Source organism: Otolemur garnettii, unplaced genomic scaffold (genome assembly GCF_000181295.1).
Source record: "Otolemur garnettii isolate 467f Iridium unplaced genomic scaffold, OtoGar3 scaffold00013, whole genome shotgun sequence".
NCBI lineage: Eukaryota > Metazoa > Chordata > Mammalia > Primates > Galagidae > Otolemur > Otolemur garnettii.
Genome location: NW_003852408.1, coordinates 2,828,947 through 2,841,414, shown reverse-complemented (window position 1 = coordinate 2,841,414; position 12,468 = coordinate 2,828,947). Strand labels below are relative to the sequence as shown.

The 12,468-nt window shown below is 42.6% G+C and overlaps 1 protein-coding gene across 1 annotated transcript in view; it reads left to right on the top strand.

The window, feature by feature from the left end:
* The window catches only part of CAB39 (calcium binding protein 39), an 83,949-nt gene extending 79,184 nt beyond the window's left edge, over positions 1–4,765 (top strand). The window contains exons 8-9 of the mRNA XM_012802283.2: positions 1,404–1,547; positions 2,211–4,765. Of these exons, the coding sequence (XP_012657737.1) occupies positions 1,404–1,547; positions 2,211–2,399 (333 nt within the window). The 3' untranslated portion in view covers positions 2,400–4,765. The remainder of the gene's footprint in view (positions 1–1,403; positions 1,548–2,210) is intronic.
* The last annotated feature ends 7,703 nt before the right edge of the window (positions 4,766–12,468 follow it).

Genomic DNA, 12,468 nt, shown 5'->3' with positions numbered 1-12,468 from the left:
CTCTGTCAGGAAGCAGTGCTGACAGGAACTATAGATGGACTTACAAAGGGCTTGGGAAAAGAAATCATAATTCCACTTAATTTCTTGCCAGGTTGCTTATAAATCCTACTCTGCCCAGAGTTCTCTCTCCTTCTTACGTGGGAATTCTCCCTTGAAGACCTTAAATTTCTGTGACACTAAGGATACTAGGAGCATTTGTAAATACTTGGTATCCTTCAATAAGAATGCTGTCTGTCATCCCCACTTCCAGTCCAGTCCAGTCCAGTCCTTTGCATCTGAACAGCTATTTCCTTCTTCGTCCAGAGGACTGCAACTCTTGGAGTCAGGGATCAGTCATAGCCATAGCTTGGAAATATGCCCCTACAGGCATGGTCCTGTGAGGTCCCAGTGCTTTCCACTAATTGCTATTGATTGGGCCAGGCCTTGCAGTCATTCTGGAGATACTTATTGTACTCCCATCTCAAGGTATTCTGGCTAGATGGTCAAGGGCCCTGAGAGCTAGTGGCAGCACCACTTGCATTTTCAGAAGGTTGGACAGACCCTCAGGCAGCCCTTGGAACAGTTTGTCCTGCCACTCTCACCATTGGTGAGAGAGTGGAAGTTCCCAGTGGGATTCTCAGCCTAGGGGCTATACACACACAGTTCAATGGAGTCAGTAGCGTGTGTGTATAATGTGCACATATATAAAATATATATATATGTGTGTGTGTGCATATATATATATATATATATATATATAGGCAGTCATGTTAAATACCCCATGAACATACAGAGCAGTGTCAGAACCAGTGTACTTTAAAGATGGGTTACTGAACTCTTTTTTATAGCCACATTGGCATTTATTTATTCCTGTATTTATTTTGCCGCAAATTTCTATTTCCTTATTTTTATTTGATTTTATTATTTCAGAAGAAATTTAAAGAATTAACCAGTCATCTTCCTTCAGACAACTGGACTGAAATGAGCCATCTTCAGATTTTCTTACTCAGTGTAGCTAAGTAAAGTTTTAAAATAATAAAATTTTATTAAGTTTAGGTTTATGAATTATCAGTAACCTTTCTTTCCTTTTTTTTTTTTGGTTTGTTTCCTTTTAGTGAGCCAACATAAATGCACATTTAAAGAGTAGGCTCTGGCAGGCTCTGATCCTGGGCCAAAGGTGCCTTGAATGTCCTCTAGAGAGCAGGGTCGGGTTTTCCATAGACTTAAACTCCTAAGGGAAGGGTAGGTAGGTGTTCAAATGGCAGAGAATAGGCACTTGATAGCTTTTAGGTCACAATTAAATTTTTAATCTTTCAAGTGTCTGTCAATATTCTGTGCTTAATAATGATTATCAAATGAATTTTTTTTTACTTTGTTTTTCTGTAAATCTTAATGTAAGAATAACTGTTCAAATGTCTTCTCAGCTTCTTGGTGAACTACTATTAGATAGACACAACTTCACAATTATGACAAAATACATCAGTAAACCTGAGAACCTCAAATTAATGATGAACCTTCTACGAGACAAAAGCCGTAACATCCAGTTTGAGGCCTTCCACGTTTTTAAGGTAGAGTACTAAAACCATAAATAGTATTTTCCTCAGGAGTTGTTAATATCATTTCATTTACAAATTACCAAAATATCATTAGCCTTATTTTGGTAATCTCAGTGATAGAATTCAATTCAGTTCTATTTGTGTGGTATAGCATTTAAACAGGGAGATAGAGTCAGAGGGATTTGGATTCTGGAAGCAAGGAAATTTATTTATAGAAGAGTGTCATTTATCTTCAGCATAAAAGATTATCATCATAGAACAAAAGCATTTGTTAATGCTTTCCACAGAGGTTTATTCTTAAAATCCAGTCTGACCTTTTGTGCTCTGAAATAATTTTTGGCTTTTTCATTCTAAATCAAAAACTGTGTTTCGTACTAATCACTGTGTTTCAGGGCTGGCAGAATGAGTTTATCAGTCCCATTTGTGCTAAAACATGTAATCGTTATTTTTTCTTCAAATTGTAAAATAAGGTCTTCTAAAGCAAAAACTCCTTACCCCACTTCACCACCTGTTATGGGAGAGGAGTGGACGTGTGGTTTTGTGGCTGCTGCTTCTGCTCAGGTGTCTGTAGACCCACAGGAACTGTATTTAAGGGCCGCAGCATTAGGAAGGTTGAGAACCACTGCTCTTTGTGTCTTATTCTTGCTGTGACAGATGCACTTTCTCTCCATGCAGGTGTTTGTAGCCAACCCTAACAAGACCCAGCCCATCCTGGACATCCTCCTCAAGAACCAGACCAAACTCATAGAGTTCCTCAGCAAGTTTCAGAATGACAGGACCGAGGACGAGCAGTTTAACGACGAGAAGACCTATCTAGTTAAACAGATCAGGGATTTGAAGAGACCAGCTCAGCAAGAAGCTTAATTTCCAATAAACATCTAAAATATTAAACCCAAATTCAGCGTTTGCTGTTAGCTGTTCAGCATCAGGCACTCTTATCGATTCATGAGGAACATTACTGCTAATCTGCTGTGAAGTGAACGGTTTTTCATTTTACCCTTTGTTTTTCAGTCCAGGTTGGAGATCGTAGCTGCTGCCGCTTGCACACTAGGGCTCATGTGGGCTTTTTCTCGATCTTTGTGTCATTTCAGAATTCAAAGACTTCGTTTGCTACAGGAGTTCCGAACACATCTGGGTTCATGAAGACAAACATGTAGATGAGAGTGTCACGTAGGGAAGAGGGCATTGATAGTATCAGGTTAAACCTATGTATTTGCATTCATCTTTGTTGATGACCTGAGCACCAAGTGGCATGTGCACACCTGGTATCCTGGCATCAGATTGTACCTCTTCGCTGAAGGAAATCAGAGGGGAACTGGATCCAGGATGTGATCTTTGGGGGCAGATAAAGTTGACATGCGAATAAATTGATACTGAAACTTAACATCTACTCAAAAGTGTGAAGCTTCATGAGGTCATAAGGAAAATGTATATATGCTTTTCACAGCTTTCTAGAATTTTTTGACATTTGATTTTCTCGAGACTTGTAAACCTGGATATGTTGAAGGGTATTTTTTAATTTTACTTTTTGAAGCTATTTTAAAACAGTAGAGCTAGCAACACCTTGCATTTCATTTCAACACTGCTTACAGGTTTCTTTTGTATATAATTCTTAGAATGCTCATTTCTTTTAAATGGTTTAATTTGTACAGCAGAGGAATGTTATTGTAGTAGTATGTAACTATTACCTAATACTGAGTTTTTGCAAAAAAAAAAAAATGAATGCTCATATGTAATTGAAATACTTAAGATTTCATGAAAATGCTGATATAACATTTTAAGTATCACAGCATTAAAAGAAAAAAAGGAAACCAATCCTTTGTATTCAATTACCTACTGGGGTGCCATCAGTAGGCTGAAACACAGCCCTGGAACTCAGCCACTTTCCTGCATAATATTGGCCTTATTCATTTAAAATGAGTTAGGAATTTACCAGATCTATGAATGATAGCGATTATGCTAAATTAATGCTGATTCTTTGTATGTGTGGGAACCCTCTGTAGAGCACCTTTCCTTTCTTAGAGTAAGTAATCCAGTACAATAGTTGTGAAACTGAATAATTAAAACTTTGGCTTCTCTTAGGAAATGAAGAATTCCTAGTCATAGGTGTCCTAAGGGGAAACTTCTTTTTTTTAATGTCCTGTTCCTTAATGCTGCAAATTATCAGTATTTATAAAGTAACTGATTTTGCACCACTTTTTTGTTACTGTGACCACGGCAGAACGTCTCCTAGACTCTATCTATGTAAAGTTATTAGAATGGTATCTTTTCTTGGTGATATGAAGATCAACGACTAACAACTTACAAATCAGAGTGTGCCAGTTCAAATTCAGCATGGCTATAGCTGATTAAGAAATTGATATAATTATTCTTTGCTAGCCTTCTTACTAACTGAATTACTTATCAGCCAGTAAAATGAGCCTCCCAATTGATGTCTCAACAGGTTTTAAAACCTCCGTCAAGGAGTACTAGTTAAGAAAATAGCTTCAGAAAATGCATATTTTATTCTGGTTAATTAAAATGGCAGTCAACATAATAATTGGTTTCCCGAGACTGTTTTTAGCAGAATAGAATCTGTGTAAAATAATTCATGTTTTTCTATTGAAAGTAAGGAAAGCAATCTAATCTCCTTGAAAAGAAAATCTCAAATGTTTAGGAAGGCAGACTTGGCCGTTATGTCACATTCTGGCTCTTGTGAGGTAGTGCTGTGTGCATGGAATTTGTGTGAGAACATTGATTACACCAAGTAGAAGAAAGGTTTCCTTGCCAAGCTAGCTCTTAGAACTTAAACAACAAAACAGCTTCCACTTTGGCAATTACCTGGTAGCACTAGAGCCTTTTACATGGAAGACAGTGAGGGAGTGCAGTGTGTCAAAACAGTGATGTGTTACTATTTACAATGGAATCTGAAGATAGTTATTAAGACTTTCCGGGGTCTGTGAACGCAATGTGAAAACACTCGAAAAGTTACATTTGAAGTTATGATCACTTAATATTACCAAAACTATTATACTGGAAGTGCTTTCTTTTGTGTTACAAAGGTTTAATTTTACACAGGCAGTTACTTAATGTGATTTTTTTTTTTAAACCCTTAAAAAAAAGTGGAGATGTATACATTTGTTAACAATGCCAGGAAAGCATTCTTTTTCTCCTGAGGAAAGTGAATTTCTTATCAGAATATCTGGCTGGCCCTGTAATTTAAATTAAAATAAAATTTTGGACAAACAGCATTGTCTGTCTTTATGATGTATTTTAGATAGTTGCATTCATGTCACTGTGAACAGTGCTCAGGAGACACAGCATGAGTTTTGTCACAGGCTGAAAAGGAAACAGTTAATTACACTTTTTCCCTATTCAGTTTTACATGACAGAAAGGTTCACTTACCCCTCCCGCCCCTATGCTCATGTTTTCCTTATTATTGTGGCTTCTGTTAGCACCACTTTTTTTTTTTTTTTTAAATAAGGGGAAGGTCTAGCACCACTTTTTAAGACAGTAACACTTGAGCAGCAGGTCCTTCCTTTTTCTTGGGTTCTGTGGCCCTGTTACTAACAGTCCAAGGTGAAAACTAACTTAGCAGGAGTATTCACAGGTTACTAGAGTGAAATGATAAGGGAGGTAAGAGAGAGGACTGTGGGCTGCCTGAAAGAGCATCCACATCTGTTGGCTGTAGGCCCAGACTCCTGCCCTCAACTTCTGTTTTAACCCTTGTCAGTAAGTCAGATCTTCATTGTCCAGGGTGAGGGCAGGGGACATGCTCTTGTCAAAAACGCTTCTTCTGAGTAACAGCATCTTATTTGCTATCAAACTGCCAGGTTGTTTGATCTGCTTTTATGTCCTAATTCCCTGAAGATAAGAGGGTCCCATTAAGTCATAGCTTGTGACTGCTACTTCAAGGGTGGCCACATTGAGGTCTGGACTCTTGCTTCAGCTCAAATTCTACTTTCTTTTTTTTTTTCTTTAAAGACTCACTTTATCACCCTCGGTAAAGTGCTGTGTTGTCACAGTTCACAGCAACCTTCAGCTCTTAGGCTATTCTCTTGCCTCAGCCTCCCAAGTAGTTGGGACTACTGGTGCCCACCGCAACGCCTGGTTATTTTTTGTTGCAGTTTGGCTAGGCGTTGTGGCCCTACCAACTGAGCCACAGGCGCCGCCCTCAAATTCTGCTTTATACCACAGTCACCAATCGAATGTTCTCCTCCCCTTGCCAAAATGCCCTGAGCTGTCAAGCCTCAGGCTGCTCAGGGGTAGTGTGATTCTTACCCCTCCTTCCTAATCGGTAAGGATCAAACAGGATCACAATCAAGAAGGTAGTGTGTTCATTCCAAAAGCTAAAGGCACTCCAAGGAGAATTTTCCAAAGATGTCCTTTTGAGATTCAGAGGACTGCCCAGAACACACTGCCCTTCAGTTGCTCCGGATTTGTGAGATGTGTTCTCCCCAACCATTTCTATTTGCTTCCGCATCTCTGCCCATGCTCTTACCCCTAGTTTCCAGAAAAGTATGAAGGACAAGGTAAGATCTCCCACAGTCTTGGTGCTGCTGGCTCCCCAAACCCAGCCCCACAGAAGGACATCAGTAGGCCGAACGCATCACTCCAGCTTTCTGCTAGGGGTGACCGTCAGCTTTTGCCTGCCAGTGTTTCACCTCTGCCATTGGGGACTTCACCAAGGCATGAGATTTGAACCTCCAGGGATTGTGGCCCCAGCATTCACTCTGAGTAAGGATGGTGCTAGTTGCACATGGCCACCTCATTTCACAGTTTGCACGAGGCCTTCATGAGTTCCCCATGTGGCCAGCAAGTGAAAGCTGGCAGCCCGCGCCCCTGCCTACTGCAGCTGGGAGGCAGGGTGTGTTCCACCTGAGTGCTGTCCCTGGTGAGCTACGTCCCCAAGGATGGTCACCTCCAGGTTTCTCTGCAGGAGATTGCATCCTCTACAATTGGCTAAGCATTTTTCCTAGGCAGCACTGAAGTTCAGTAACGCCTTAGAGATTTCTGTGGAAGGTTGTCATTTTTTCAACATTCTTACCAGCTAAATCTCAGTGTTCCATGCAAGCCATCTGGGAAAGATTCAGGCGTGGCTGCACCCCAGAGGCCTCTTTCATTCTTCCCTAGTGGGCTGGAGCTTGAAGGCATGAAGTCCCCTCCAGCATAGCCTGGTCCTATGGAATAAAGGCCCTTTTCTGCTGCTCACACACATTCATGGGGACCTTTTAAGTTTCCCCATCTTACAAAGTCTTCACTTTTGTGGGGAAAAAAAAGGTGGTAGTCCCACTGCATCAGACTCCTAACCCAAGGGGTGCCTCCTGAAGCTTACAAAGTCTCTCTCTGTGGGCCTGGGCTCACACTGAGCCATCAGGGTCCTGCTGGGACCTCACTCCTTTGGAGATGCATGGGGTGAGGCCGTGTTGGATGCCAACCGTCATCATCTTAACACCCTGTCAATGCCCCACCCTCTGTCCTCCGCGGGACCCTCTTCTGCCTGCTTTGAACACCAGTGACTGCCTGCAGCACTCTCCTCTGGCCCCAAGTGCAGACATGGTGGTCTCTGGAAGCAGTCTTCACCTGATGATGGTGATGGTGGCTGGTGGGTAAATAAATACCTGAGTGCCTTAGCCCTGACCTGATCAGAGTCTACAGCATTGGAGCTCAGCCCACTGTATTACCCAGCTTGCTGCAGACTTTGATCAAATTCTTCCTCTCCAGCTAACATCCCCCTCTGTACTAGTATTTCCCGGAACCAAGTCCCAAATAAATGACCAGCATTAGAACCTTTCTGCCAGGGACTGTTTCTGGGGAAACCCAAAGTAAGACATGCTCTTTCCTTCCTTCTCATGCAGAGGTGTGGATAGCCACGCCTGCCGAGGGCTTCCCTTCTAAAAGAGGAGGTCTGTGGAATAGCAAAACAGTGCTGCCTGCCTTTCTGGAAGCATCCTAACCATCCCTCCTCCCACAATAATTAGATGAGACCCTGCCCCCATGTATCAAAGCCTGCCACCAGGGCCTGAGTGGCCCAGCACAGCAAGACTGCCCTTAACCACAGCATCTGCTGTCCCAGGCCCCAGACACAGGCCTGCCCTCCCCAGCCTGAGGTCCAGGCTGCTCACACTTTCAGACTCTCATCTTTGCCTTTGAAAAGCAGGATGGGACACACCCTCTGCCCCCAAATCGTTCTTCGTGGTCATCAAATAGGCTAGCACAACTGGAAAACTACTCTGATTCTCTCACACTCTGCCTTTTTCCAAAAAGGATGCCTTTTTTCAAAAGGCATGCTATAAACCTACAAAATGATTGCACGACTGTGAATAGAGGACAGAGAATTTGGATAGTGACCAGTGAAGATCTGTGTGGAGTCCCAGCGGGCGCTTCAGTGCTGAGACAGCTCAGGATCTCCAGAAAGGGCCTCTGAGATTTGAACCTCCAGGGACTGTGGCCCCAGCGTTCACGCTGAGCAAGGATGGTGATAGTTGCACACCACCAGCCTCAGCGGGGCTCAGCTTTTGCCGCAGTCAACTCGCTTTCACTTTTTAAAGAATCCACTGGGTGGCAGCAGAGCCCGTGTTTGTAGCAGGAGCCAAGCCCACGGAGCGGCGCATTCTTGGACACCCCAGGAGGGTTGTGTATCGGGACCGAGGGAGGAGGGGGTAAAGTGTCTGAGCACCCTTTTGAGCAAAACGGTGGAGGTAGTCAACCAGGGTTATAAAACGAAGGATAGAGAGGGATAGATGAATGTGGTTGGTTGTTAAGAAGCTTTATGTTTTGGAAGACTTGGATTCACGAAAAACACGGCAGAGACAGTACGAAGAGGTGGCTCACACCTCGCACGCAGGTTCCCCCGCGGTTCCCGTCTCACCTAACTGCAGAACACATGTGACAATCAATGAGCCGGGATCGACACATTCTTAAGTCCGTACTTAGATTTCCTCAGTTCTTCCCTGCCCCGCTTTTTCTCCAGGACACCCGTCACTTTTAGTCGTGTTCCTTGAGGCTCCTCTCAGCTGTGACAGTTTCTCAGACCCTCCGATTTCTGATGATGGGTTGAGAAGTACTGAACAGGCACAAGCAGTCCCCGGGCTCCGGATGACCCAACTTCCAGCGTCCCCTACTTACCAACGGGTATCCATGGCTCCCCGTAAAGATAACTTACACAATAAATGAATTATTCGAGAAGTAGTTTCTTCCGTGCATATAAACGACCCCGCGTAGCTAAGCGGTTCCTCGCGCTGCGTCTTTCCACTGTCGTTTACGCGGTCACTTTGGCACTGCAGCTTCTTGCTCTTAACTTACTCAATTTTGTGTGTCTGCGTTTGCCCTGATGATGGCGCCTCCAAAGTGAAGTCACCGTGAGGCCAGGTGAGCCTGCAGCGAAGAGAACGGAAAGGGAAGTAAAATGAGCGTGGGGGAAGGCCAGACGCCGCTGTTCTCTGACAAAGCTTAGGCTTTGGTGGCAGACTGTAGGGACAATCATACAGGGAAGTGGGAATAATGAAACGTGAAAGGCAGGGCTCCAGTGCAGGCATCAATTATCACTAAGCAGCTTAGTGACTAATTACTGAAATGGAAAGGTACCAAGCAATGCATTGGTTTGGTTAGATCAAAATAAGTGATGCCTAGCTTTGATGCAACATGTGAGTGTTAACCCTTAATACTCTTTTTTGAAATTTCTCCTATCTCCTATCTAAACTTTTTGAATGAGTTTGTTCTTAAACTCTGTTTGATTGAATTAAAAGCAAGAGCATAATAGTTTCTGTAACTTATTAATACAGTACAGGGTTGTTATTATTGCGGGATTACACTGTATTATTACCAGATATGAGTCATTATAGTATTTTTATTATTACTGTTACCATATACACGCTGTTTATCAGGGATCTGAGTTATATACAAATATGACCTAAAGATATCCTCAGGAACTATCTGGTCCATAACCCAGGGACCAACCACCTGTATTTTCTAGAATCTGCTGCCTTCATTGGGATTTGTCCGAGGTTTTCTTCGTGGGTAGAATGAGATTACAGGGCTTGGAGAGGAAGACCATGGGGTAGTCACCACACCCCGTGTGGGTGTCGTACTGTGCTCGGGACTACTCCCTGCTGATGTGGACCTTGCTCACCCAGCCAGGGTGGTGTTTATTGGGTTTCCTAACTGTATCATAGCTTTCTCACCTCCCCTCTTTCACCTCTGAACTTTTAGGAAGGAAGGAAGTCACTATGTCACTGGGCACCCACACTCAAGGGGTAGGAGTTATGCGCCAGCTCCCTGATAATGGAGTAGTAGCCACATAAAGTATTTGGAGTTTTTCAGCATGAAGATCTATCTCTTCTCCATTCTGTTTTATTTTTTTTTCCTGTAAAATTATTTCAATTTTCTCTATGCTTGAAAAGTTGTATAATAAAGTGGTGGAAAAAACTAAATGACCAAAAAAAAAAGTTTGGGGACATGGGGAGGGAGCATGTGTTGCTAAGTATAACGCAGAAGGCCCTGTGGGCTTCAGGGGCATCTCGGGGCTGAGCAGCTGGCATAGCACCTTCTCCAGAATTCACTTCTCAACTGCCTGGCAACTGCAGGACACAGATGCCACCAGCAATCTCACAAGCACCATGTCCAAAACAGAACTAGATGGAGGCCCACCCACCAGCACTCCAAGCTCAGGGCACCATTGCCACCTGGTTTCTTAACCCAGCAATGCAGGAATCATGCTGGATCCCTTGCCTGGCCTTCTCCCCATGCAACTGACAGCCGATCATATCCTGCCTGGAAACACTTTCACTTCAAAGTTGCAAGTTAGACATCCTTGAAACTAGTAGATCAGCTTTCTAATATCATAAGAAAGCTGGTTTCCCTTCATAAAACAGAAATTCAGTTTTATGATAAAGCAATACAGGCTAAGTATCAATTAGATTTAACTTTTACGATAACAGGTAAATCTTTGCTAACCTTGCCCTTACCTGGCTGAGAAATCCATCAAGCGCACATGAGAGCAGATCTCCATTCTTTCAAGTTCTTCATTAACAGCCATCATTAATACTGCTAAGGAGATCGGTAGCAGAGAAGTGAACACAGCCGGCAGCATCTCTTTTCTTTAATCTGGCCCTCTTCCAAGTGCTGCCTTCCTCCAGATTCCCTCCTGATAACCTCCAGGGCAGGTGGCTGAGGCCAGACAAACAGTGGCACAGGGCCTGGAATCCCATCTGCTCTGATCAACTGTTTACATTAAATGCCCAGGACAGGAAGAAAGGCTATTTGGCACCCTCACCTTGCAGGTTAGAACCAGAATGTTCTGCTTTCATGGCCCCCAGAGTCTGAGGCAAGGTTCAGAGCAAGTAGTGTACATATTGACTACCCACCTGGGATCTCCATCAGTCCTGATTCTGATCCAGAGCGGCCTGAGTCTGCTTTCCTAATAAGCTCCCAGACAACACCATCAGCCTAAGTTCCACATCTGGAGGTGCAGAAGAAGGCTGGTGACATCAGCCTCAGGAGCTAAGAGTGGCCAGGTCTCCTAGCTCCATGGGCTGGCAGTGCAGATAATGAGGGGACCACCACAGGAATGTGTGCAGTTGGGGTGGGCACCTGCAGGACAGTGCTGGCAATGAACACAGGGCATTGCTGGGATGGCAGCTCAGAGGATCAGACTGTGAGGGGTGGAGCCCTTTAAAGGAACAGGGTGAAGAAAGCCCTTTATTTTAGCACCAGTACAGTGGGAGGTAGACTACTTAGATCTCAGTTATCATTTTAAGTTATTTTCTGTTAACAACTTTTGTAGCTTATGAATATTAGATGTAAAACCCATGTGATTAACTATGTCCTCAACATAGTAATTCAGTGTCTAAACAAATTCAATATCTAAACACATTTTCATAAACAAAATTGAGGAAAAATAAAAAGAATTTTAAAACATAGGCCAAGAAACCATCACAAAATATAGTTTTTATTATTACTTTTTTAAACTTAAACAAAACCTATTGAGATAAACATGAGTAGTCTCGTGAGACTTGCTGTTCTAATAGTGTAACATTTTTAAAAATTCTATAAATACAGTAGAAGTTTTAGAACACAGCCTGCAAAAGATGTTAACTAATGAGATCTTTCTGAAAGACCAACATCCCAAAATAAAATTTACTGACATGACATCACCTGACTGTAGACCAGTGGTTCTCAACCTTCCTAATGCTGCGGCCCTTTAATACAGTTCCTGTGGGTCACGACCCACAGGTTGAGAACTGCTGCTGTAGACCAAATAAACCTTTAACATCAATCCTTAATATCTCAAATAATGACACAAAGCTACTAACATTGTTTTGATAGCAGGATCAAGATCAAGCTATCTTTAAAAACAGTCTACATGATCTCAAGCCATTTTCTAACTTAGGTGCAAATTTGAATACATGGAATACTTTCAAAGATTAAGATTGTTTTGAGAATCTCTTTGGATTCTAAGAATAACCGTTTTGTTCATTTTGTTTATAGAAATACATTACTATACAAAAATTAATAGTTCAGGGATTCCTTTTCAAATTGGTCCGGCTCTGCAATACACGTGACAGGCTGGCTGGCAACATTGCTCAGAACAAATCAAGAGTGAGCCAGATCAAAGGGACAATTGCAGCCTCTGATTCCATTTAAGTTCTTGTAACTACAGCTCCTCAGTCAGTTTTAAATCCTAACAGTACTGTTAATATCAAATGATAGAGTGAGTCAGAAAACAATCAAGTTCAATGGAAGACTCTGTATCTGCAACTTGGATTAAGAGACCAAAACCAAAATGTCTTCATAGGCCCCTGACCATAAGTTCTGGTTTTCTCCTCTCATTACTTACAGTTTTATTTATTCTATAAATACTGATACTTATTTTGTTTAGGCATGCCTACTTTTTTACCTAAGCAAGAACCTTAAACTTCTCACTCTTGCAAATAGATGGAGGCTTATCTGACC